Raw genomic sequence first — 27542 nt, 5'->3', positions numbered from 1 at the left:
TTACGACACGGTACAGTGGACCTCTAACAGTAAATTCCTTGTTGAGGATCTGTGTCCTGTTGAGGAATCGTGTGAGCCGAGCAGTGTGCATTACAGAAAGTGTGAGAAAAAAGTTCATGTTTAGAGCTGCACAATAATTAGGTTGTAAATGACAATTGGGTAAAACGCATTATAATCACAAGAACTATATGTTGGTTTTAGTGAGCTCATTGTACATCCAGTTATCTGAACAATCCACTATACACGTTCTCAGGTGAAAATACACAAAAATGTTTTCCCACCACACTGTTCTCTCTTTTCCTTACATTTGTGAACAAAAATATACTCACAAGAAGTCATCTTGAATGTTGCCGTTGAAGGTTCCACAAAGCCCCACTGTGTCATCCTTCCATTGCGCATTGGCCTGCAAGTAGAGACGAAACTCTTTCCAGCTGTACTGCAGACGTAGGCCAAACATTGTCTTCACTTGGAGGAACATGGATGAGAGCTCTTGAATGTGGAAGTTGTCTGCAATAAATGAAGGATAATCTTGAATCTTGAAAAAACTCTTGAATTAAAGTGCAAATGAGCAATATTCATATTATTGTAACCTCTGTAACCGGAACCTCTGTCAAGAACTTTATTGGTACTTTGGTGCAACTGCACATCAGTCATATATCTGCACAATGTGTCCACATGCACATGGTACAAAACACACTCAATGCTATTTTTTTCACAGCGCACAACTGCTTGAAATCACAATATTGGAAGAGAATAAAAGAGGGGTTACCGTCAGAGTAGGGTAGGGAGATGCGATACTGCCCGGCAATGAAGACCTCACCAATGTGGCTCAGTGTAATCTCCAGTTTAGGATCCTCATCAATAACTAAGTTCACAGACTGGATGCAAGACCCATCCAGATTCTGCAATCAAAACAGAATGGCATGACAAACACGACATGTACATACTGAAGAAATAAATACTGTACTGAAGTCGTTCTCAAAAAGTGGGGCGGGGGCCCTCCTGGGGGGACGAGGCACGATACCAGGGGGCGCGCATGTGACCCCAGGGGACAGGTTAATAAGGATACAATGGTAATAAGAGTTGAACAATTTTATCGTCATATGATACTATTTATAGTCACTGAGGAGAGATGATAGTCATTTTATCATCATAATCACTATTAGTACTATATTGAATGTTTTGTCTTCTAAATGTTTTTGTACAAATATCACATACTGAAAAAAACGATGAATAACAAAGGTATTTTCATGCCATATTGACAGGAAATGTAGCTTAATTAGTCAACCTTAATAACTCAAATATTTAATCACTGACATCCTGGTAGATAGATATTGACGAATTATTGGCAGAGTCAAGGAAAAAATGAGGATATTCTTTGCACTGTAAAACCAAATTGAACTCAAACATGCAGTTGACTCACAGCTCCACAAGGGGCATTCTGGATGGTGACTGTGAACTTCCTTGAATTGCGACTCTTGGCAAGGACATACTGACACGTTGCGGGAAAGGTGTAGACACGCCCATCGAATGACTGGAAATACATATCGCCAGTCACAGAGCATTCGCCTGTTGAGGAAGGTGAACAATTTCTAAATTACTTCCAAAAAATTCTACTTGATGATTTGCTACTTCATATGCATATTTTCATTCCTAAACCTCGTTTACTGCTTATTTGTAATTGGCTAATGAGGAAAGAAAATTGATGAAAATGGGTCATATTCTTATTCGCGGCTACAATGGAATAGCCAAGACATTGCAAGATATAATGCTGTGCCTCAAATCAACCAGACAGAAAGCTAATGCAGAACATAAATGATCTACATGTGTTTTGTTTCACTTTACCAGCAACACATACCAGTAACCTCATATGAACTTCTCCACCATTTAGTTCCCCCCAAAAAAACTTAAATTCACTCACTGCTACTAATCGCTGTCTTGACATGCATTTTAGTAAAAATTGAGCCGTTAAAAGAAGGGCAGAGACCAACCTGGACAGTTGTATTCAGTGCAATTCCACAATCCAGCCACACATGTGCTGAAACACAAAGTGAAACATTTATCACCTCATATAATAGGCGATTAGGACAGATATATTTTACAAGCGATGAGTCCCAGACCAATTTGTCTATCCTTCATTTAAGGCACATGGGCTGGTAGGAAAAAGTGTATGGAAATAAATTTTAAAAAAAAAAGGTCCTAATGTGCCTTACCAATTGTTGCATTCCTCTTGTATGATTTGTCCAGATGGGTAGAAGACACCATGGGACTCACATGGACAGTCAGAAGGCGTCACACATTTGCCATCCTCAAATATCAAACCTGAACATTGGAAGCTCTACTTTTAGTTTCACTTTTTCAACAATCACAAATGTAAACATCTAATCACCATTGGGACAGTGACATCCATCCAGGCAGGTAAGCCTGCTATCGATGCATGTTTGCTCCAGCTTGCAGGATGACGGGCAACAGCTGATACATTCCAGGTACTGCAGACCTTCCGGACACTCCTTTACTGGTTGCAATAAAAGAAATAATAAAGAAAATACTTAAAATGGTCAAAGAGAAATCATAGAGTGAGCATTTACAAATCTTATTAAACCTGGTCTTAGCATTTCCTAGTTTTTCATGGTGTAATGGAAACTTAATTGAATGCGCATTTTAGCATTTTTCACAATCAAGACCACTGGTAGCGCTAGAATTTTTTTTCTTGGGGTGGCCAAGAATATCACAGATGATCCGCAAAACAAAGAAACATACCATTTACATATAATCCCCCAAAATTCTTTGGAAAACACCAATAAACATTAATTTAGTGTTCCCTACACGGGATAAGAGGAAATGTGGGGTAAAATCCCTTAAAAATAATCAGAATATACCCAAAAGGCAATTATTTGGCCTGGTGGTCAAGCATATTTTGGGATGGTTAGTGCCTCTGCAACCCCCCCTTTAGCTCCGCCAGCGATCAAGACGTTGTACATTGTGGGACATATCCATGACACTGCAAAAATGGGAAACATACCACACTGAGGAATATGGTCCCTCCAGTCATTGAGTGGATGGTCAGCATGGGCACAGGCTCTGGAGTACTCCGTAAACACTTGACATACTGCATCATCGGTTGGACCCGACCTTCAACAGAGGGTACAATACATGGTTGGGTAAACTTTTAATGGGTTTATATTGCTGGCTGATTCTCACAATAGCATAATTTACATGCTATGAGATTGAGTGAATCTTTGAATGAGTTAGACCAGGGGTGCTCATACTTTTTCAGCTCGCAAGCTACTTTTAAAATGACCAAGTCACAAAGATCTACGCACTACAAAAAAAATTACACTACAAAAAATTTATATAATAAATTTACCCAATTTTAGTTGTTTGATGGACGCATAACTGACATAAATGACATTGTAAAAAAAAAGTGCAACTCCCATTCTGTGTGACAATGGTCATAAACCTTCTTTAGTTTAAAAGAAAAAAGCCAGTGCTTACAATCCGTGCGTTAATGCGCTGATTAGTTTGTTAGCGTTGGCGCCAGGTTTGTGTATGTGCTGCCAGACATAATTAGCACCCCTGAGTTAGACAATATTCCACACAATCACAATCAGGTCAGAGAAAACCTTAAAATGACAAGTGCAACATGCTAATTTTTTTCTTTCTTACGAGCAGATGTCGTTGAAGCAGCTGGCCATGTAGGACAAAGGGCTGACAAAGTCGTGGCAGCTCTGAAATGGTGGATCTAGCAGCATTAAGCATATTTCCTCCACTTTCTGATGGAAAGAACAATAAAAGGAATTACATTTTTAACAACAATCCTATAACTAGAAACTATAATTTGCAGTTTCTGTAGAAATTGCGTGTGAAGGGTGAAGAGGCTGAATAAAAATTCAGGGTATTCTACAGAATGTTGTTTGAAGTTGGAACGGGTTGAATCGGTCAGAAAATGTAGACATTAGAAGGGGGAAAAGGCAATTTTCTAAAATTTGGCATGAATTTTAAAGTTGAAATTTTTGAATTTTTGGTAAGTTGGAAGTTTTCGAATAGGTTGGCATAAGATGAACAGTTAAAAGTTGAAACAGGTTGAATCGGTCAAAGAAAGTAGAAATTAGAAGGGAAAACCGAAAATTTTCAGATATCTTAAAAGTGAAAATGTGAAATTCCTAAAGTTGAAACCAGTTGAATGGGACAAAATTTGTAAAAGTGAGACAAGAATGAAAGTTTGAATTTTTGGGCTGATTTATAATTTCAAAGATTCTATTATCTGTGTGCTGCGTCCATAAAATCTTGTTTTACTTCAAGTTACTTCACAGTCACAGTCTGATATTTTTCATCTCACTAGCTCCATCTTCATGAGCAAGTTAACAAATGTTTTTTTTTTTTTCCATCACAGTGGATGAAAGTCAATTGCACTTCACAATTGTTAGGGAGCACAGTTTAATACAACACATTTTTTCCCCAGATATATCTTCTTTATTTTACTTGTATTTATTTCCTATAATTAAATACTCGAGCTTACCAGCAAGACATGCACATCAACTGCTGTACAAGGTGAGGGGAAACTCAAGGGCACCATGGGACACGAAGCCTGAAGTGGTTCCGTCTCCGCCCAGCTGTTTCCAAACATTTCTATTTCATGAGTAAGGACACCTGCAAGTAAAGTTGCACACATTTTCATAATTTTTAAGCAATATCATGTATTGAATTTGATTTCTTGGTATCTCGGGGCATTGAATCAATCTCAAGTGGAGCGCATTCTTAGGAGACGTTTCATCTTTCTCATCCTTGAAGGCTTGATCGGTTCATGCAGCAAGGCTCGGTTAGGGCAAACCAGCTGAGTACAATTACTGCAGAAAATCTTTACAATACGTCATCGTTTGTTAAAGCATGCTTTGCAAATGCTCATGTGTGATTGATATACGTATCTACGTGTGACTACCGTATTGGCCCGAATATAAGACGGTGTTTTTTGCATTGAAATAAGACTGAAAAAGTGGGGGTTGTCTTACATTCGGTGTCTAGACCAGTGTTTCCCAACCAGTGTGCCGTGGCACACTGGTGTGCCGTGAGAGATGTTCAGCTGTGCCGTGGGAAATTGTCCAACATTAAATACCGAGCGAATTGTAAACAGGATTACCAAACCACAGGTCAGTTAACGCAAGGCTAATCGTGCATGCGTGGCAAATCGGAGAATCTTGAGATTTCATGTTGTGGCATCGGCACATACTCAGTTTATGTGTGTGTTGCTGTTAGTGTTGGCTCGAGAGTGAACGATTCGTTCAAAAGAACAATTTTTATTTCAGTGAACAAGAGTGAAGGAATCACTTCCTGAAGCGAAACGAAGAAGAAAATGACGTTTTCGTTCCGATGGAAATCAGAGCATGTAGTTCAACGGGAGAACCTGGATTGTTCCTAAAACAGTAAACAAAGCCATATTGATTCTTTTGGATTCTGATCACAATCACTTTCAATAGTTTATTTCTTACACTGTCTAAAACCTTTTTTCAAAAACTGTCACTTTCATTTACAAAAGAAATACAATTTAAAGAATATTTAGTATTTATCTTTATTCAATTATTCGACTCTCCATACATATATAGGAATAGGTCTTTTGTTGTAATATAACTGATTTTAATATAGAAGCTGGTGTAACACTTAACAGATTTTTGTTGGTGGTGTGCCTCGAGATTTTTTCCAATGAAAAGGTGTGCCGTGAATGAAAAAAGGTTGGGAAACACTGGTCTAGACGATATACCCATTCACAACGCTAGATGGCGCCATATATTTTTAAAGCGAATGCTGAACTTAACTCCCCAGGCCAAAGCGAACCCCTGTCACAAAGAATAAAAATAAAAATAGCGGTAGCACGAAGAAGAAAAATTAAAAATGTAGCAATAAGAAAGAAAAGAGAAGGAAATAAAAGAAGAGATAACAGGACAAAGACACTAAGCACAGCGAGGCAGAGGGTGTTTGTGAGGAGTAATGTTCTGACATGACAAAGCTCAGCTACTCTCAAGTTTAAACCAGTTTTGTTGTTTTATCACAGTATATTGGTTTATTTACATTACAAAAACCAGAAGCCATTCATTTACAAATGTGATTGCACTTTAGTTTACATATTTGAATGTTGAGATATTAAGATGTGATAGACAGTTTTTGCATGATTTGAATGAGGCAAAATAACATGCTTTTTCTCTCGAATATATTGTTATAATCATTTGTTTCAGATGTAATTATTTTCTGTATAAAAATTAAATTTGGTGTTCAAAAAGTCTTTTTCCAAACTTGAGTCTTAAAAAGAGGGGGGCGTCTTATAATCAGGGTCGTCTTATATTCGGGCCAATACGGTAGTAATCAAAAAATGTTTGGTTACTTCCAAACGCAAAACCACAAATAATCCAAATATGATCGACAATGAATGAAAGCGATTTTGACTGCTCGTAAGCAAAGTGATCTTACCATAGCTGGTCCTGAGGTCGTCATGTAAATCGGCATTGAAGTTCCCACACAGGCCACAGGTTCTGCCTACAAATTCTGGGCTGAGTTTAATGTAGACTGAGCCGCTGTGTCCCTCCCAGGCAAGTGTGAATCCTTGCGTTTGTTTCACTAACACGTACTGGGAAATCTGCTCCAGATGCAGGTTATGGATGTGATGTGGAAGCTGCAAGCTGGATTTTTTATATTGTAAAATAGAATAATGAAAAAAATAATAATAATACTGACACATTATTTTTTGTACAGTTTTTTTCCTTTATCCATAATATTCAAATATAATTTAGCTAGTGCTTTGGAAAAAAAAAAAAACAGGTAATACTTCATTCTTGTTAAATGTGACAAATCAAATCATGTGACAAATGGACTGCTGCTTTAATCGATAATATTTCATCACGATTTATACGAAAGAAGCTAAAAAAAATAATTTACAATAATATTTTTATCTTGTTTCTACTCACCTTTGACCTTTGAATGTCACGTCAGTGGCGTGCAACTGGATCTCACCTTCCCATGGAAGGAAGAGGCTGACTGAGCGCTGGCAGCTGTAAGGCTCGGTGCCACAGCCTGCATCATTGTGCACCTGCAAACAGAATGATGCTTTGCAACATAAAAACATGTCCTTTTGGAACCATGACATTTAGCATTAAGCATTCAATTTACTTTTGGACTAATTTTCGTCGTCTGTTTTCAGCTACAGATTTATCATGGTGTTACTACTGTATTTACAGTATAGGGCCTGTTTGTCTGTATGCAGAATGGAACCTCAAAAGTCTGACACCCCTGATCTTTGTCAAATTAAAAAATCAATGAGATTTCTCATGAAATAAATACTTTAAAAGTCACACAAGGCTAAATTCAAAACGACAACTGACAATAGCCATATAAAGACCGACATTTCCACTTTTATTGCTTTCGTCAGTTATTATTGATCCTCAAATTTAGAAACATTAAAAAAGGGGATACAACTCACCTGGACAACAATGCTGGCCTGAGCAGTTTCCTCACAATCTTTTAGTAGTGTATACGAGCATCGGCCAGGGAAGTAATAGTAAAGGCCGTCAAAGGTCTCAAAGTTGTATTGACCCCAAGTCCTGCATGTCATCTCCCTCTCCAGGCCAGGATTTGGAACTGAACACATGAACCAGGAAGGTAGAAATAACCAAATCAAGACTGAATTAGCAAGTTTAGGCAAAAGAAAAGGAAGAGTGATAAAATAACATGCCCAATGCCGTGACATCATTAGGCCTATTTTAAGGGGGCTTTGGATGTTAATTTCATTAACTGCCAAATTAGTACTTCTAAATAATACATCACCTGGGGGTACGACCCCCCTCACCCCCAACATATTGTTGCTGGCAAGCAACATTTCTGACTTAGAATACCCACACAGTGGTATGTGAGTAAAGGTATAAGATCACCCACTTGCCTGAATATTATCCTATGAATTAGTTCCCCTTAGTCACTGATTGACTGGATTTTTTAAAATGAGTTATACCTGTCTGACACCTGTGTCCAGTGGCCTGAAAAAGGCTGCAGTCACATGACTTGGACTGAGTGCACCAACCACCATTCAAGCATCGGAAGGAACATGACTCTACAAAAAGACAAAAAAAAATTGTTATAGTACACTCGGGAACAATCTATAAATTCATGCTTTTTAGATACACAGTAGCACTGCTTGTTGTGCACCGTCATTTTTGGCGACCAGTTGAGGGAGTAAACCACATTTTGCTGGGATTGGCTCAAACTTACTGGCGGCCCTCCTGATGAGGATAAGTGGTATGACAGATGGCAATGCTTTTTTTCCAATCATATTGGAATTTTTTTTAAATACCGTATTTTCCGGACTATAAGGCGCACCGGACTATAAGGTGCACCTGTAATGAATGGCCCATTTGAAAACGTTGTCCTTATATAAGGCGCACTGGACTGGACTATAAGGCGCATCATTAATGCATCATGTCAGATTTTTAATCCAAATCAAGTCATTCTCCATTTTATCTGTTTTATTTCAACTTCAGATGCAACAAATTACTTTATAATCACAAAATAATCATCCATAGTCTTCTTGATTCATGGTTCATAGTCTTCAGTGGGCCACTTATGATTGATTTCATGACACAATGCTTCGGGCCAGCTTAAATTTAGGAATTTAGTCCATATATAAGGCGCACCGGACTATAAGGCGCACTGTCGACTTTTAAGGAAATTTTAGGGTTTTAGGTGCGCCTTATAGTCCGGAAAATACGGTAGCTTTTTACACATAAATCATCCATCCATCCATTGTCTGAAGCGCTTATCCTCATGAGGGTTGTTGGAGCCTATCCAAGCTGACTTCGGGCAATAGGCGGGTGACACCCTGAACTGTTTGCCAGCTATAGATTACCCATCCTTTAATTTTCTTCCTTTGGGATACACCCTGAGCCGGTCGACAAGCAATCGCAAGGCACATGTACACTGAAGAAAAACAGCCATTCATACCTATCTTCAATTATCCTAACATGATTTTTGGAATGTGGGAAGAAGCTGCCGCACTATAGTCAACCTACTTCATACAGCAACACCCAGATAACAATAATTCCGAGGTACAGCCTATTTCTGCCAAAGTTGATAGCCAAGCTACAAATTTGTCCAATTCAAAACTACCCATCTGCCCTCTGGAGGAGTGGAGCCCTAACAAATTGCCAGTTTCTATTCACATCACCAAACACCAAACAATAGCTGCTCATTTGGCCTGTTACACCATCTGCTCGGTGGGTTCACAGCATGTGTGTCCACTCAACCACATCAAACACAAGTGAAGGTATCAAACGGAGGGGGAAATTAGTAAGCCTCTTTTTTTGTTTAACAACTGAGGGTACAACAGAGCTAACTGGACTCTTGTGTAACATTCAAACACTGGGGTTGGATTGTAGAGACAACCAAAATTTTACACCACACAATTTAGTCTTAATGAACTTATCAAACATGATTTGGACAATGAGTGTCAGGGTACCAGGAGGAAACTCACAATTGCAAACTCCACAGAGAAAAGCTCAGATGTTTGACACCAACTTCATACATTCATTCTTGGATTTATGCAAGTGAAAATGTACCTGAAATCATATGAAACCTCAGAGCTTCTTTTGCTTTTCTGGTGAAAACTGAAGCATTAATTGGATGTTCATCATCAGAGTAGATTCTGTTTGCAGGGCTTCCTGTTGTCTTAGTTGATACTTGGATAGATGGGTTGACTGAGTTAATCAGAGTTGAGTCAGACGGTGCTGGGTAGTGATAGGTGGTCAATGTGTCTGGTGTTTGTGAGCTATTTCTGGAATAGTTGGCTGTTTGATGAGTAGATTGAGAATCTACGGATTGGTTGACTGTGAAAGGTTTTGCTGTTGATTGGCTGGAGGATGACTGACGTGCTGGTATCACTGCTTGATTAGTTGAGGTAACTAAGAACTTGCTGGCTGGTGTTGCTTGTAAGGATGGTGTCGTGCTGCCTGATTGGCCGGCTGAGGCTACAATGGTTGGTGATTGGCTGCTGAGCACTGTCTGCGTTGGCGATGGCTTAGACATCGCTGAGGTGATTAAGGATTGTTTGGATCGTGCTTTGGTGGTGGGCTCTATGCTGGATGCTGTTGTTCTAATTGGTGATTGGTTGAGTGATACTGTGGTTACTTGTAGTTGCTTGGATTGTTCTGTTCCTGGTGGTAATTCACCGTCTGGTACAATTGTTGAAAATTTGGTAACGTTCAAGTCCAATTTCTTTTGGGACATGATTGATAAATTACTGGAGGTCATAGTCGTGCTGTTTTGACTGGCCAACGATTCCATGGAGGATGATGTGTTGGGAACTAATGGCACATCTGTTGAGTGAAATTCCTAAAAGAAAGAAAATTGACACTCTATTGATCTTTTGTTCAACAAACATAACCAGCCAACCGCAGTAAATGAAAAAATAGATACTGGCTATAATACGCAAGAACATTTAAATATCGTTGCAAAGACTAGAAGAATAGAATAGCCTAAGTGATGATTTTTTTTCTTTACTAAATCAATCTATGGCAAGAAAAGTTTTTTGTGTGTGGAATGGCAATATTTCCACTAAGTAAAGTGTCTACCTGTCCATAGTTCTTTATCAGGGGCCCCTTTGGTAGTGTAGTTAAAAGACCTGACATTTGGGCAGTTTGCACAGATTTGTTTTTTGCTGAGTTACACATGTGAACAAGTATTGTAAATGTTAAAGTGATAAACTTGAGGGGTTGGTTATTTTGGTAATGCTGAGCAAGCAGACCAGTATAACTCCAAAATAAGTCTCAGTTTATTCATGTTACAGTGACTTGTTGTTGGGTCATATTTCATAAAATATAACTAACGATTTGGGAATGTGTCTTTCATGTAACCTTTAACAACTAAAAGACTAAACGACTATAAGACTTTTGTTAGAAGTGGGACTGAAAGTCTTCATTGATGCGACATTAGCATGTGCTGAATTTCACTGCCATTGACTTAAATTCAGAATATGGTTTACTGGAAACAAAAGTAAACATTAGCACTGACTTTAATGTAAATGTTAAGTCACAAAAAATGAACCCTCTTCAGCAAAAAACAAAACAAAAGATGCTTCTAGACTAGAGGCTCCATGGATACCTGAGCTCTTTAGCCAAAGCTTTCATCTCAAACAGCAGGAACAAAGCAGATGGGAAAGGGGAGTATTGGGGGCACAGGGGTTCGCTGTATGATTAATTATTCATCAAAAGGTCAGTAACAGAAACTGAGTATTGAACCAAACTGGCCGCAGTTCAACTAACCCAGATTAAACAACCGATGTGACGCAAAATGACAAAGGTTTTGTTGTTCTAATATGAGCCAGTTCGGCCTGTGACCTGCAACCTGTGCTACTAATGGTTTTGTTCCTTTTTATCACGTATGTAGTTTGGACCCCATTCTCACGCCTTTCTGAGCCAAAGAAGAGTTGGACAACAGGAACAACCACATTGGGGCTGATGGACGCGCTGATAGATAATAGTGAGACAACTTTTGTATATTCCTACTCGGAATTTCTCGCATCTGTTCCTACAAAAAAAAAAAAACATTGGCTTTTTTGACCATTTAAAATATTTTTTTTTCCTTTTAATGCATTTTCTGTACATTTTTCAGTGTAACTGAAAAGACCAGTTTTTGGGGTGATTTATTTATGTGTAATAACTGAACTCAGGATTTAATCATCAGAACAGTATCCTCGTGTTTATTTACAAAACTGAGCTAATGGAGTCTCTTGTATATTTATTAAATAGAATAAAGTACATGAACATTTTACAAAAAAAGGACAATACATTGAAATGAGGCTGCCAAGAAAATTGCTAGTCTTCTCACTGATCCATGATTTGGTGTGAGTAGTCAAGATTTAGGACTGATCCCAGCAACTCAATCAGCAAGGATGGTGAATGTTGCTGCCTACCTGCTTTCCCTGGGAAGTGGTGTCCCATTTCTGCTGCTTTATCCTGGTGCTGTTGCTGTTAGGAGAAAGAACAAGGACAGGTTTGTTCCTGCTGCTGCTTTCCCTCATGAGCCCCCTCGCAGCCAAACTACCAGAAAACCAAATTGTCAACCAAGAGAAAAATCAACTTCCACCTCTTTAAATCTACCGTACCTTTCAAAAAGCAAAGTGAATATTGTGCAATGCCTCTGGAATGAATGAATGAATGAATGAATGAATGAATGAATGAATGAATGAATGAATGAATGAATGAATGAATGAATGAATGAATGAATGAATGAATGAATGAACGGTCGGACGGACGGACGGACGGACGGATAAAAAGAAAAAGAACAAGGCAATATAACAGTTTAGCATGACATCTACTATGAGTATGACAAAGTGTTCATCCATTAATTAACGGAGTCATTAATTTTTGTAATCTAAAACCATGCAAATAACATTGCAGAATGTAAATTGTTTTTCAACAACTTACTTATAAAATTCATCTGAATTCTCCACGTCGACAGCATTCCTTGACAAATGCACTGAAATCAAGATGAGTAGATTCATTAATACTTTTAACAAATATAAGATATAAAAACAAATTCATCACCCATTTTTTTCTTTGTTATAGTGACAGCACATGTGACATTTATCAACATGACTCACCTTCATAAATTAAGATAAAATATAAAAATAAAAAGTGCAAGAGACTTCTCCAGCCAAATCCTAAGTGGGGATCCATTTGTGTTTTGCAGATCCTCAGTCAGTCAGCTTTAGACAGCATCACCTGGTGAAAACCCCCCAGCTGGACTCCCGCTGCTGCCTGCTCTGCTCCATCCGGCTCATCCTCGAGGCGCTCGGCGTGCACCTGAAGAGCTGGTGCACCTTCTCATTAGCATAAAATATGCATGGATGGGTGGGGGTTAAGCAAGTGACATTATCCAAACACCTCTCCGTGGAGAGGCTGAGCAAATGTCAATGTAACTGACAATATCAAGAGTAATAGTAAATTGAATGAATAATTCTATCCATTTTCTATAGAACGTGTGCTTTTTAGAGTCGTGGGTGAGCTGGAGGTGTCGTATGGTATGTAGAGACAAACCAGTCACACCCACATTCACATTTATAGACAATTAGTCTTCATTTAAGCTAGAGCTTCTCAAATAGAGGGGCACTCAGAGACCCCAATGGGCTTTGTATCACACAGCTTAGTGTGTGCGTGTGTATGTTTATGTGTGTGTGTGTGTGGGGGGGTGCTCAATCAGCCTACCAAGCATGTTTTTGGGATGTGGGAGGAAAATATACTATACCTGTATTTTTTGCCATATTGAGATTTTCTCTCACAGCTAGGCATTTTTTCTTGCGCTGAACTTTTTTATGATTCAGACTCTTTATAGATGTCCCTTGTATCCCATGCCGCTTGTTCGCAAAAGGAAGCAATGGTTGATATGAACGGAGGTGGTGACCAAAGCAGTTGATGAATACATTATATTTCAACTTACTGGTGATGTCCGAGTCCTAACAGCAACCTGAACACACTCACTGTTGAGACTGAGCTGTGGAAAATGATTTCAGAAATCAGAAATCAGAAAAAACCTTTATTGTCATTCTACATAGTACAATGAAATTGGAGACCTCCATCCAGTGCATGAGGTAGACACAAGTAACATAGTCAAGTAATCGACTAGTAGAAAAAGTAGATGAAATAATCAGAAACAGTAGTGCGGACAAAGTGCAGTAATAGTGCAGGAGGAAAGTGTCATCAGTGTCGGGTGGAGTTGAGGGCGGCTATGGCTTGGGGAAAGAAACTGTTTCTGAGTCTGTTTGTCCTGGTCTTCATTTGCCTGTAGCGTCTTCCAGAGGGCAACAGGTCAAACAGGGCGGAGCCAGGGTGGGAGCTGTCCGCTGAGATGGCCTTAGCCCTGCTGAGGCAGCGGGTAGTGTAGATGTCCGTAAGGGAGGGGAGAGGGCGGCCGATGATCCTCTGGGCTGCCTTCACCACTCTCTGCAGCTTCTCCCTGTCAGCGGCGGTGGAGCTGCCGAACCATACTACGATGCAGTAGGTCAGTAGACTCTCGATGGAAGATCGGTAGAAGGTCAGCAACAGGTCGGTGTTGAGGTTGTACCTCCTGAGGACTCTCAGGAAGTGTAACCGCTGCTGAGCCTTCTTGACGATGGTGGTGATGTTCTCTGACCAGGAGATCCGGTCAGAGATGTGGACGCCCAGGTACTTGGTGCTGTGGACCCTCTCCACCTGCTCGCCGTTGATGAAGAGGGGAGTTGGCTCAGGGCTGTGTCTTCTGAAGTCTATGATGAGCTCGTTGGTCTTCTTGGTGTTCAGAGCGAGATTGTTCTCAGAGCACCAGTCGACCAGCTCCAGGACCTCCTCTCTGTAGGCTACCTCATCGCCATTGGAGATGAGACCGACCACAGTGGTATCGTCGGCGAACTTGACAATCCGGTTGTGGTTGTGAGCCGGTCTGCAATCATGAGTGTAGAGGCAGAAGAGGAGGGGGCTCAACACACAGCCCTGTGGGGAGCCGATGCTCAGCGTACGGGTGGAGGAGAGGCGGGAGCCAACTCTCACAGCCCGGAGTCGGTTGGTCAGAAAGTCATTAATCCAGGCACATGTGAGAGAGGGGAGTCCGAGAGTGTCCAGCTTTGTGGTGAGTCTGTCCGGGAGGATGGTGTTGAATGCCGAACTGTAATCCACAAAGAGCATCCGGACATAGCTCTGCTGCTGCTCCAGGTGGTTGTGATGTCAATAGGATTATCAATTTCAATATTAGAATCAGCATGATTTGATGTATCGTCCTCTACTACTGTCACTTCCAGTAACTTGGCCATCATCTGGAATAATAGTACTGAAACATAAATCGTTTTATGAAGGAAATAGAACAATACCTTTTTTAAGTCACTGTGTGACTAAGGTTTTTATTGATTTGATTTTGATGCAACTGATTCCATCCATCCATCCATTTTCTATATCGCTTGTCCCCACGGGGGCCATGGGCATGCTGGAGCCTATCCCAGCAGTCATTGTGCAGCAGGCAGGTGACACCCTGAACCGGTAGCCAGCCAATCGCAGGGCACACAGAAATGAACAACCATTCACACACACACACACACATGCACGCACACACACACGCACACACACACACACACACACACACACACACAGACTTTGGGCAATCTGGAGTGCCAGATCGGCCTAACATGCATGTCTTGGGATGTGGGAGGAAACTGGAGTGCCCAGAGAAAACTCAGGCAGGCACAGGGAGAACATGCAAACTCCACACAGGGTAAACCTCACCAATAAATTAGGCATGATGCGCTCGTATCTTCTGCAAATGCTTCAATCACTGTGAATGATTCACTTCGTAATACATTCCACTGATCTATTGCGGTCAATACTAAGTACCGTTATATGACATGACATATGACATGATATGATTATGGTAAAACATTACATCATATTGTACAGTGGTACCTCTTACGAATGTTATACGTTCCACGATCGCGTTTATAAGTAGAAACATTTCTAAGTAGAAGCAACGATTCACATAGGAATCAATATAAAAGCAAATAATGCGTGCCAGACTATGTTCAATGGAACATTAATGTGCAGCGAATGCTCCCAAGTGTGAATCTGAGATTACATATACATATCACAAAATCTTGCAACCTATACAGTACACAAGTTTAGGACCTAAATTTAAATATAATAAAAAATATAATATAGTTACAGTAAAGCACTTGTCTTTTCTAGAATATTAAAACAGACACAAACAAAAATGAGTTAAAACCATGTAACATTTCAAAATGGAATACAACAAATTTATTTGAGACAATTCCAGTGCAAACAAATGACACCTCTCCTGCATCTTACCGGTTCTAATACAATTACTGTAGTGAACCATTCAGACTTGTATGTGAATTTTGCTTTGTTTTCCTTTCTTAACAAAACAAAGATTGGCACACATATCTAAACTTCTGGTCCAGAAAGATTGAGCAGAACTTGCATAGCGATGAAAAAAACAAAAGATTCCTGCATAATTACACTCACCCTAAATTACTAAAATATAAGACAATGCAGTGCTTATCAACAAATGCAACTTATAATAAAGGCAACAAAGAAACACAACATTCAGAAATTTACAAAGCTTTCGCATTAAACTTTGTTCTTACTGATCTCAAAGTGTTTGAAGCGAGCTGTTGAATAAATCATGTCAATTGAACATGACATCAAATCAGTTTGAACGACCCCAAAATATACAACATTCATCTCATAACGTCCATTGCTTTACGTATGTTGTCAAACATTTACTCAAGGGTAATGATGTCGATTACATATTGTGTTTTTAATTAATCTTAATCCTTTGAAAAACATGACCCATCACTAAAACAAAAACCTTCCTGAGTGTTCAAATTTATGACAATATGACTACAATAATAATAATCTTTTATGTAATCTTGGAGCGAAGCTCATGAAAATCAACAGAGACTTCCTGTAACATTTCAACAAATTAAAAGTATGGGCTCTATTCAGTAAAAGAGTATATTTTCTTAAAATATTATTTAGGTAACACTTTATATAATGTCTGCTTATAAAGTATTAACAGCACTAATCATGAATCTTTTGTAAAATATTTGTAAAGTTTACTTATGAAGCATTCATAAACAATTAATTAATGATGAATGTAACATTTACAAATGTTTGTAAATGAGTAAGATTGATTGTTGATGATTGCTTTACTAATTATTAACAACTTATATATTATTAACAGACAATATCTTACTCATTTACAAACATTTGTAAATGTTATGTTCATCATTAGTTCGTGGTTTATGAAGTGTACTTTATAAGTGGACATTATTATAAAGTGTTACCATTATTTTCCCTCTGCAAATAGTAAGTCATGAGTCAGGTTTACATATTTTTTTGTAATTCCAACTGAAATGATTCTGACTTCGGATCTCTGGCCACCTGTTTTACATATGAGGTGATCTAGCACTGTTGCGCTTTTTCTGAAATGTCTGCTGTACGCGCACTTGCTCCATTCTGCCTTTTTATTCCGGTTGAGTCGTTTATGTGGAGCATTTGTGATCATTTGAATTCTAATCGAAATGCATGGCTCCATGTAAACGCAGCTTCTTTTTTAAACTAAAAAGTACCCTTAGGTTCAAATTCAAAATTCAGATTAACAGAGAACCACCGCTCTCTTGTGGTGTTCAGCGTGCATGTGAGTGTGGGATTTTGGATGGAGACTCTTGCAAGCTCCCTGGAGTGATGCGTTATCTGGCCCGGTGGTTGGAAAGCAGGAAATCTTTATCTTTGCAGGTCAAGCAAAGTTTGAGGTTCCTGAAGGACCCGCCGGCAGAGTAAAAGGCCCACGTGCCCATTAGGAACAAGATAATGTAAGTGGGAATCAGGCTGGCAACATACTCCGGGTTCTGGAAGGTCTGTTGAAGGAGAGGTAGATACATTCAAGTCAGTGGTATGGGGTAGCATGCAACTTCATGAGGTAAGAGGAGTAGTAAAAAAAAAAAAAAAAAAATGACAAAGTTCATTTTAAAATTTGGGAGCTGAACTTTGAACTAGTTTGTGTAGAAATTGAACTTTCCCAACACTGCTGATAGCAACGCAGCCACATCATATGCAAGCTTCTGGCTTCCCAAAACGAGCCCTCCAACCCCACTTTCACTTCGCAAACACTCACCAGACAGGAAACGACCAGGTGGCTGATGACAACAGCAGCAACCGCCCACCATTGCTGTTTTTCACAGGAATCAAAGAAGACCACGCCCCAGAACATGTGGAGGAGGATAATGGCCATCGTCATGAATGCTAGGATGGGAATAATAGAAGGAAAAGTTTCAGTAGAGTGGAACATGATTTGCATGCATTTCACTTGCTCCACATCATCATCATCATCGCTTTCCAGGCACCGCTGGGTTGGACTGGATTCTCGATATGGCTTTCTTCCACCGGGAACGGTCCACGGCCATCTCGTGGTTGATGCCGAGTGCCTTCATGTCGGCTGCCACGGTCGTCTGCCAGGTCTTTTTACCCCTTTTCCGATGTATTCCAATCTGTCCTTTACATGGTCCACTATGTTAATCAAATCAAGATGTGTTACATCATTCATAGTTTACCATAAACTTTACCTCAGTCTGCCATACATCCAGCTTCAGCCCTCTATGGGGCCCTAGGCAAAAATATGTCAAGGGAGCACTATGCTTGGATCAAAAACTGGCCACATGGAAGAGGGATAAAGACAAGAAACAATATTTGGGTTGGAAAAGGGGTAACGCGGTGGTCTTAGTCCAGATTTAAAAACCCGAACAAAGACAAATTTTGGGTTTTTCACAGAAAACCTGAATAATACCAATATTCAAGTTTTAAATGGATTATTGCTCTTCCACATCTTAAACATGGATCAGAGCCAGATGACACGTCTCAGCCATCTGGTTCGGATGCCTCCTGGAGAGGTCTTCCAGACGCGTCCCACTGGGAGGATACCACAGGGACCACCCAGGACACACTGAAGAGACCATGTCTCCCGGAAAAGCAGGACAAATTCACTGGGGGCGGGGAAGTCCGAGCTTTCTTCTTAAAGCTGACTCTCGGATGGACGGACGGACTACTTATGGCAACCATTATTTAAGTAATAAATATTACTCCAACTGTCATGGAAAGGATAATCCTGTTTCATTTGATTCCTTGACCGTAAAGATGAGCACTTTCAGACCATAACAGAAGATATAGGCCCCTCAAGTACAATCGTGCACTTGAGAATGAAGTGGTACCTGAAGACAGGAAGTAGTGCTGCGAGTCTCCATGGATCCCAATAGTTCCTGGGCCAACAGAATCAGCCAGAATGTTCACCACAGAAAATGCGCCACTCATGAATCCAAAACCAAGGCCAGACACTAAAACAGATCACAAGAAGAAGCATCTAAGACTGGAACTATACTACACCTCTGACATGGTGAATTTGTATGTACACTGTTCCCTCACTTTTTGCAGGTGATACATTACAAATATTTATAAACACTATGCAGTCTATCACAAAATATTTTAGCTGATCAAACATGTGGTTGTACAATTAAGTTTAATTTAAGTTCATTAGAATTAAAAATAAATAAATCAGGGAATTTTTAAATGCAAGGGATAAAAAATAAATTTGCAAAGTTTTAAATGCAAAATACGGTTAGGATGATTGTAGCATATTAGCTTTTTTTTTTTAATTAGCTTTGAGGACAATAGGAGGGTTACCCCTTTAAAATAAAAATTCTTGTTAGTTTGGGACGCGTACCATAAGCCAGTTGTCGTATGGAGATGGGCATCGTTTCCTCCTGACTGAGGGCAAGGAGCCCTTCATTTGCTTTCCTGCAGACACAAATGCACAGATGTCATAAAACATTGTAAATAATTATGAACAGAGTATATGTGGCTCAAAGGCGATATGTGGTGTGCAAATGAGCCTTTGCCAGACAAGAAAGAAAGTAGAAAAGTGGAAAAGAATTCTCTGTCACAGCAGATTTTTAAAAAAGTGCTTTTTTTTGCCATCACTGGCAGCTTTCTGTGGCAGTGCGGTATTATGCTACGTTCAGATCAAAAGCAAGGGGAGCATTTCTGTTAATATGATTTCATATGTAGTCAACATAGTTGGCACGGTCGGGTGTGGAAGCATGCAGGGTGGCACGCATTTGGAGCGCAGTTTAAGCCATGGCTCAACGTGAGTGCACCTAAACGTTTTACTTTACCCACACATTCTAAACGCCCCTTTTGTTTTCTTTTGTATTTCAACTATACAGGAAGTGCGCCTTTTGCTGGCCATATGTGGTGTTGCAAACATCCAACTTATTCCTATGTGGCGAACATCTTTTGACCTCAACCTTTAGACCAAATGGCCTGGCATTATGAACCAACATCGACTCCTCTATTTTCAGGACCCCTGAAAACGCTGAACGAGCTTTCGTGACTGTACAACCCTTTGGTCACCCAGAATGAACGTCAAAAATGGCCCTTTAAACCAGTTCAGTCAATTCTCTGCCCCGAGTGGCTGAGGGGTTACCGTTAGAGTGTGTAATTATCTGATTTTTAAAGTGTTGTACTCATTTCATGTTAAGTCTGAATGTAGCATTATAAACAAATACAGACAAGCCCAAGAAAAAGGAAAACACACATGGAACTGACATCTAAGAAGCACAATCTGAAGTTTGGCATGGATGCAGATTAACATCTGAAGTTGTGTAATTTTTTTCCAGAAATATACATGAATTCCAAAATTACATTTTTTGTTTTGTTTTTTACAATCGGCTTGATATGATCGAGCTTACTTGAGCAGCTTGTAGTAAGCGAAGCGGAAGGTCTCCTGCAGGAGAACGGACAGCACCACCCCAAAAATGAGGAGGCCTTTCTGCTGGACCGCACTCTCCTTATTACTTATTTGAACGGAGATGAACCAGACCAGAGAGGACAGCAAGAGAGAAACAAGCCAGAAAAACGCCCTGGGGGGGAATAAACACAAGTTAGTTTTAAACAAGAATTATTTTTCCCCTGTCAATAAAATTCACTCTACTCAATGGTGATAAACTGATTTTGTGAACCTGTGAACTCAAAACTTTAAAGGAGACTTTTTAAGTCAGAATTCTAATTCTGAGGGGGAAAGAAGTTAGAATCCTGTCACCTGCACACCCTTTTTTTTTTCTTGACTAGCCCTAATCCTCTTCCGTACTATTTGCATTTAAAGAGACCGCACCAAAACAGCTCGCTCTGAGCCGCACCTCAGAACAAGTAGAAAAGAAGGACCTGTGATCGTATCAAAATGAGGAATTCATGGCTGTTCCACATTATGTAGACCACAACTGAAAGAGTAAAACCCAAAACATTAGAATTTATTACCGTGATACTTGGGCTATGATGGGTAAAATGAATTTTGTGTACAGCGCAGCAGTAAAAAATGAATTGCAAAGAAAACACCAAGTCTAAGTGAGTAGTATGTGCGTATGCGTGTGCACAATAATAATAATAATAACAATAATAATAATAATAATAATAAACTATTCTAAATAAATATGCAATTTGATACGATGAGCAACTCATTCAAGATAAGTGACTAACGAAAGTGCTCGGGAAAGCTAATGGCCCGTTCGGCTACAATGCTAGCCACACAGCGATTCACGTTTATCGATCTAAACATGACCAAATTGACGTTACGGTTCTTCACAACGACACACATACGCTAAGGTTCCCACAGGGAAGGGTTCGACTCACCCTGCTATGAGAAAGATGACCCTCAGAGGCTCCTGGGCGATGGTAAACAGGAACAGAGCAACGGCAGGGCCGAATGCAATGAAGGTACAACCAAAAAACACTGCCGCTGTCATGTTTGATGCTTCTTGGTTAGATATTGTTGCGTTTGTCCGTCGTCGAGCAAGATGTGGACCAACAGTTGGTTCTTTATTTGCAATATCTTCGGTTGTTTTACGGCAGTCAGTACACAATGCACTCCAGCCGATGTAACAACAACGTCATACTTCCGGTCACAAGGCCTGTGTCAAACTCAAGGCCCGGGGGCCAGATCCGGCCCGCCACATCATTTTATGTGGGCCGCAAGACAACTTTTGCATCGACTTTGTTTCATTACTAAATTTACAAATTGTCTTCACTTTTAAAAACATATATAAATAAGAGTATTTACGCATTGAATGACATGATAAATTATATAAATTAAAAGGAGTATTTACACATTGATTGACATGATTAGTTATATAACTTAATAGGAATATTTACACATTGATTGACATGATAAATTATATGAATTAATGGAGATATTTACACATTGATTGACATGATTGATTGACGTGATGGATGGATGGATGGATGGATGGATGGATGGATGGATGGATGGATGGATGGATGGATGGATGGATGGATGGATGGATGGATGGATGGATGGATGGATGGATGGGAAAAGTATAAAAGTATAAAAAGTATATAGGTTTGTATAAACTAATACAAATATGTACACATTGTTGTTGCTCTTTCTTCAATATGAAGCCTAGTTTGTTTGTGTACTCAAACGCAGTGATGTGTGTGACATTGAGGGGGCGCAAGTGTGCCAAATGTGAGTGGGAAAGAAACCTCGAGAACGTGTGTAAATAGTTCCGGAATAAAAAGTGGCTAAGCAGAGCCCTTAAAGGAAAGTCTTTGGTCTGCAACGCACTCTTTCTTCGAGTCACACAGTACAACAATATCTTGCGAAGCAGAATAAGGAGAAATAGCCCCTGGCCGCTGAATTCATCATAAAGAATTTTACAAGTGTTGAATCTGTCGACACAGCCATTAAACTAGTGAAGGAAGCCCAAGCTCTGTGTGTCAAAGGACAACTCGGTCTCCACAAATTCATCTCCAATGATCGAGCAGTTCTAGAATCAATTTGTGAGAGTGAAAGAGCCAAGGGAGTGAAAGACATAGAGAGTAGCCATGAAGAGCTACCAGTTCAGACAGTTCTCGGAGTGAGATGGAATGTAGAAATGGACACTTTCTTCTTCAAGGTCATACTCAAAGAGAAACCATGGACACGACGTGCAATTCTCTCAATTGTAGCCTCCGTGTATTTTGGGTTTTTTAGCCCCATCTATACTCTCAGGCATTAGGTCCTTCAGAAAATATGTCGGAAAGGCATCAGCTGGGATGAACCACTTCCAGATGAGTTAAAGCCAAGGTGGGAGTGCTGGGTTAGTGACCTTAAGAGCATAGAAAAGATTGAAATCAAAAGATGCTTCTCGCAACGAATGGAAGCTTGCAAGGGTGGTAGACGTGTGTGAGGATGCAGATGGACTTGTTGGGAAAACAACTGTGCAGATAGGTGATCGAAGATTAGGCAGAAGAGGTGAACGTCTGAACAAGCCATCTGTTGTTGAACGTCCCATCCAGAAATTAGTTGTTTTAGTGGAAAACACAACTCCCTGCGTGTCAAATTAGACAATCGATCTTTCGACTTGGTGTAGCTACAGTGGTTGTTGTGAAAATTTTGCATTTTATAGATAAAATTGCCCCTAAAAACTCAGCTTCTTTTCCAAGACTTTTGGCGTTTCATGGAAACATGGCTATCATGAAAAGTTATTGAGCGAGTGGCTGACACTTGCTTGTCTTGTGTGCTGACACCGTGAGTTTGATTCCCACATGTGAGTGTGTGTGAGTGATGGTGTGAATGTGTGTGTAAGTGACAAAAAGAAAAAAGTTTTTGACAACTTTTTATGTCGTAGCACGAAATTGCCATTGCGACCTGCATTTTGCCATATCAAAGTAAATGTCATGAAAAGGGGAAAAATCCCTACATGGAAGCGCAATGTGTTGTGTTGGGTTCTTTTACAAATAATGACTGCTGCTTTGAGTTCACAGTACATTATTCACTGTACATGGTCAGCCCGCTAGCGGTAAAAGACGGAACTACAATGGTATGGATGACGCCACACAATATAGCTTTGAAACTCGGGTTATAGTTTCAATGTCGATGTTAATTTCCGAATGCCATACGTGATGGGTGTTGTAAAAATTTGCTTTAACGATTGAGGTGCAAAAAAAAAAAAGAGGTTGATAATAATTATTAGTTGAATATAATTACTATATATTATTAATAATAATGCTAATAATGTTGATGATGTGATGGCAATAATAATAATCCATCCATCCATTTCTCATACCACTTGTCACTACAGGGGTCGTGGGTATGCCGGATCCAATAATAATAATAATAATAACAATGATAATAATTGTTAACAATGGAAATGACATTTATTTATTTGGTAATTTTGTTTGTTTGTTTGTTTGTTTGTTTGTTTGTTTGTTTGTTTGTTTGTTTGTTTGTTTGTTTGTTTGACCTCCCCAGCGGGAATCTCTGGCGCTAATCCCCAAGGCCATACTGATGAGCGACTGCCTCACCATATGGTTTGTATTTATGTAAATTTGCCTTGTGTCAATTCCAAATACATGAAAACACATTGATAAAACGTTTAAGACTCATGCGTAAGAAAGTGATCCAATGGAACAGTTGATACTACAAAACAGTAAGTATTGCATTTTTTTTCCTTTTATTTCACCAGGTTAGTCTCAATTGTTGTTTTTGTCCATCTTGGATCATCATTTTCCTGACATATTTCCTTGAATGTGTGATCTACACAACAATGTGAATAATGTGGTTACATATAAAACACTTAACTGATGCATGTCAACACTAAAAGAATTCTAAAGCTCTCTGGTTCAGGCCTCTGTCTCAAACATTTTCTTTCTGCCATCCATTCCGGATTGGTCCTCGATTTTCTTTCTCCAGTCACCAGTCTGTTTCTCCTGAGTGAAACATATGCAATCAGTGAATATGTTCTAAAATATTTGAGTGAAGTAGATGAATTAGATTGGTGGAAAAAGAAGATACGTGTATGTGATTTACCAACCTCATCCTTTGCCTCCTTCTTGACTTGCTTAAGGTTGGCCCTCAGGTCCATGGACACTTTGTGTTTGGACCCCAGCAGGGCCGCTAACATGGCGTCAGCTGACATCCGAACCTTCTTCAGGGCTGGCTTCCTAAACTTTCCATTAAAATCCTGAATCATTAACTTCAGGTCGTTGATCTGATAGGGAAGGGTAATGTAACTTTTAGATTTCAATAAAAAAAAATGCAACAGATTCTTTGTAATTATTGATGAAGAACCAAAAGATGCATATGTAGGCGTACCTCCTTTTCAGACTTCTTCACTTTCATATCCATGTCGTACCTTTCATCATCTACCAGATCGATCTGCTTGTGAAGTTTCCGACAGAGCTCCTGCCAATGTGTAATACAGATAATGATGAATTTGAAAAGAATGGGTGGGTTGCATCTGTCTGCTGAGAATACAGTATTTAGTCCAATCATACCAGTGTTCCCTAAACCTTTCCATCATCACATATTGTTCATTTAAAGTGATTTGAACTTGGACCGGGCGGCTCCCTGGTTAGCACGTCCACCTCACAGTTAGGAGGGTGCAGGGTCGATTCCACCTCCGACCCTCCCTGTATGGAGTTTGCATGTTCTCCCCGTGCCCACGTGGGTTTTTTCCGGGCACTCCGGTTTCCTCCCACATGGATGTATGGATGGATGGATGGATGCATGGATGGATGGATGGATGGATGGATGGATGGATGGATGGATGGATGGATGGATGGATGGATGGATGGATGGATGGATGGATGGATGGATGAACTTGGACCAAAAATTGAACCAGGAGAAAATGAAGTCTTCTTTGCACTGGCTGTGTGAGCTCGTACGTGTGATTTTTCTGGTCCAAGTCAGGTCAAATAGTTATCAACACAATGGCAATCCGAGCCAGGGATAAGATAAGGAAGGGCTAAAGTGAACCTCAGAAGGTGGTTTGGTTCACAGTAGATGGGTAAGGGCTCGTTTTGTGTGTTTGTGAATTGGACACCTGTTGGTTGTAAAGTTTACCTGCAACTCCTGCATGCAGCCAGGGAGGGCGAGAACTGGGCAGTTCTCCTCCATATATATGGTCTTTTCCTCTTGGGCCTGTTTAGCTGCCTCATCCACCATTGTCTGACCAATCTGCAACAGCAAGCTCTGAGCACAAGGAGCAGCTGACAGTTCAGAACCACAGATAATTGCATTTGGACAAAATTATGTATCACAAAATTTCATGAAATACATTTACTGTACAATGCCCTACTAAGAAAGGAGTGTAAAATGTAAAATTGTAAAATGACAAGACAAATTGACTGTCATCTGAATACTAATTTTAGATAATTGTTGCAGATGTGAATAACTAAGGCTTGGTTTATTTCCTTGTCAAAGCCCCAAATTGCGAAGTCCTTCTATATAGTAAGGATGATTGGAATGATTCATGTTTTAAAGATAACATAATGTTCAATTCTGAGTAGATGGTGTAAAGGCTCTTGATTTCTTTTTAAAGTTTTGATGTGTCGTTTGTATCATTTTCAGCGCTCCATAAAACCACAAGTGATTCAAAATGACCATTGTACTTCACCTTAAGGTAATTCCTTCGACTTAATGTCATCTTTTTCCTTCATAGAGAAATACAGAAGATTCCAGTGAGTTTTGTGGATTAACAAGTAAGAAGGGAAAAGTTGAAATGAGGACTTACTCTGCCATTTTGACACCGCAGCAGCTGATTCCTCTGTGGCCTGCAGGAAAGAAGTGAGATGAATAGGAATGCTCCTGTCTTTATAATGTGTGTGCGTGTGTGTGTGTGTGTGTGTCTGCATGTGTGTGTGTGCGCGCTTGTATGCACGCAATAGACCAGTTGTCTTCAGAAGCTGTGGGTAGAATGTGGGATTTAAGAGCTGACAGTGGCAGCTGAGCAACAAATGTTCCAGGAATTCTCTTCTGGAAGCATCCCTCAACAGTGAGACGTTACATTACAACAGTGCTTCACCGCGACAATGTTTTGTATTTGTAACAATGAAATGTCTCTACCAGTACAATATAATATGAATAAACAAAGTATATAGTATGTTGTATTTTTATTTTCATTTAATCTGAAACCTGTAGCATTCCATTGGGGCTCAAAATGAAATATTTTCCCCACACTAAATCCAGGATTTGTTGCCCTTGATTAAATCTGAGGCAGGGTTAAGATCTTAAACTGTACATAGATTTAGGACTACAACAATGAAGAAGTAGGATTTATTAGTATTTTTTTTCACTTCAGTAAAGTGTACCTTGAATATAAACTGCAGTGCACTGATATATGTATCTTTTTACTATCGAAAAAAAAAAATCCAACACCAGAGTAAGAAGTCTCAATTCATGAAGAATTCGTCATCTAAGTCAGCATCAGTTAATTGTCACAAAAAAAAAAAAATTAGGAGAAAACATGGAAAGTAAGAACACTTTTAAAGAGGTTATGTTAAAACTATTGAACATAATATTATCCATATAAGATTGAGCAAAACAATTCCGAAAGGTTTGTTTGGTAAATTATTCATCGGTGGCCCCCCCACCCCTTTCAATGATTCCCCACTTGCAATGAACAAACATTAGTAGGATGAGTAGCACAAGGGTGCTAAAGGATAATTCCCATGAGTCTGTTTTGTCATTTTTTGAGAGTGCAGCTTCATGTGCAAAAGGTTTTAGTTCAAATCCAGATTAGAGGACTAAGAAAGCAGTGAAGTCTTGCTTTGAACCAAAAGGTGGTTTCTAAATTCTCGAGAGTGAGGTTGGGTACACCCAGGACCAATCGTCAGGAGGAAAAAAAACTCACATTTGTTCATGCATGTTTTTGAAATATGGGAGAGAGCCATTGTATCCAGATAAAGCCCACCAAGAGATTATACAAAGGAGCCAATATTCATACACAAAACATCTTGACTGGGAAGCGGATTAACAAACCACAAACTTCATTTTAAAGTATCTTTGCATTCAATTTATCTGATACTTATTGTGTAGGTTGTCTATTGGGCCCCCGTCATTGGGAGATTTGTTCAATTACTGAAGGATCTGAACAGCATGATACATCTTTGAAATATGTAAGTTGTAAATAACTGCGAGAAGAG

At 39.6% G+C, this 27542-nt stretch overlaps 3 protein-coding genes and 2 long non-coding RNA genes across 5 annotated transcripts in view; 1 reads left to right on the top strand and 4 right to left on the bottom strand.

The window, feature by feature from the left end:
- otog (otogelin) overlaps positions 1–10056 on the bottom strand; it is a 45150-nt gene extending 35094 nt beyond the window's left edge. Inside the window, exons 1-14 of the mRNA XM_049717294.2 lie at positions 9591–10056; positions 7991–8089; positions 7466–7623; positions 6954–7075; positions 6460–6668; positions 4520–4650; positions 3667–3773; positions 3023–3132; positions 2390–2515; positions 2214–2322; positions 1992–2038; positions 1424–1569; positions 770–902; positions 330–507 (exon numbers count right to left, since the gene is read on the bottom strand). Of these exons, the coding sequence (XP_049573251.2) occupies positions 330–507; positions 770–902; positions 1424–1569; positions 1992–2038; positions 2214–2322; positions 2390–2515; positions 3023–3132; positions 3667–3773; positions 4520–4650; positions 6460–6668; positions 6954–7075; positions 7466–7623; positions 7991–8089; positions 9591–10056 (2141 nt within the window). The remainder of the gene's footprint in view (positions 1–329; positions 508–769; positions 903–1423; positions 1570–1991; positions 2039–2213; positions 2323–2389; positions 2516–3022; positions 3133–3666; positions 3774–4519; positions 4651–6459; positions 6669–6953; positions 7076–7465; positions 7624–7990; positions 8090–9590) is intronic.
- An 82-nt stretch (positions 10057–10138) lies between these two features.
- LOC137840221 (uncharacterized) lies at positions 10139–12755 on the bottom strand. The gene is made up of 4 exons (XR_011086727.1): positions 12632–12755; positions 12456–12507; positions 11942–11996; positions 10139–10362 (listed from the first exon to the last, which is right to left on the bottom strand). It is a non-coding gene; the product is annotated as an uncharacterized lncRNA (long non-coding RNA).
- A 3020-nt stretch (positions 12756–15775) lies between these two features.
- On the bottom strand, positions 15776–21533 carry aph1b (APH1B gamma secretase subunit). Its single transcript, XM_049717992.2, has 6 exons — positions 21249–21533; positions 20312–20482; positions 19285–19358; positions 18776–18898; positions 17686–17813; positions 15776–17428 (listed from the first exon to the last, which is right to left on the bottom strand). Exons 1-6 carry the CDS (start codon positions 21359–21361, stop codon positions 17261–17263), a joined length of 777 nt encoding a protein of 258 aa, XP_049573949.1. The 5' UTR covers positions 21362–21533; the 3' UTR covers positions 15776–17260.
- On the top strand, positions 20726–24205 carry LOC125967197 (uncharacterized). The gene is made up of 2 exons (XR_011086726.1): positions 20726–20963; positions 21222–24205. It is a non-coding gene; the product is annotated as an uncharacterized lncRNA (long non-coding RNA).
- Positions 24054–26326, bottom strand: LOC125967196 (troponin I, fast skeletal muscle). The gene is made up of 6 exons (XM_049717993.2): positions 26132–26326; positions 26015–26051; positions 25462–25590; positions 24712–24801; positions 24431–24607; positions 24054–24326 (listed from the first exon to the last, which is right to left on the bottom strand). Exons 1-6 carry the CDS (start codon positions 26137–26139, stop codon positions 24240–24242), a joined length of 528 nt encoding a protein of 175 aa, XP_049573950.1. The 5' UTR covers positions 26140–26326; the 3' UTR covers positions 24054–24239.
- Between the last annotated feature and the right edge of the window lie 1216 nt (positions 26327–27542).

The sequence above is a fragment of the Syngnathus scovelli genome, chromosome 4 (assembly GCF_024217435.2).
Source record: "Syngnathus scovelli strain Florida chromosome 4, RoL_Ssco_1.2, whole genome shotgun sequence".
Classification (NCBI taxonomy): Eukaryota; Metazoa; Chordata; class Actinopteri; order Syngnathiformes; family Syngnathidae; genus Syngnathus; species Syngnathus scovelli.
The sequence above is the reverse complement of the archived record's forward strand: the minus strand, read 5'-3'. Positions and strand labels throughout refer to the sequence as shown.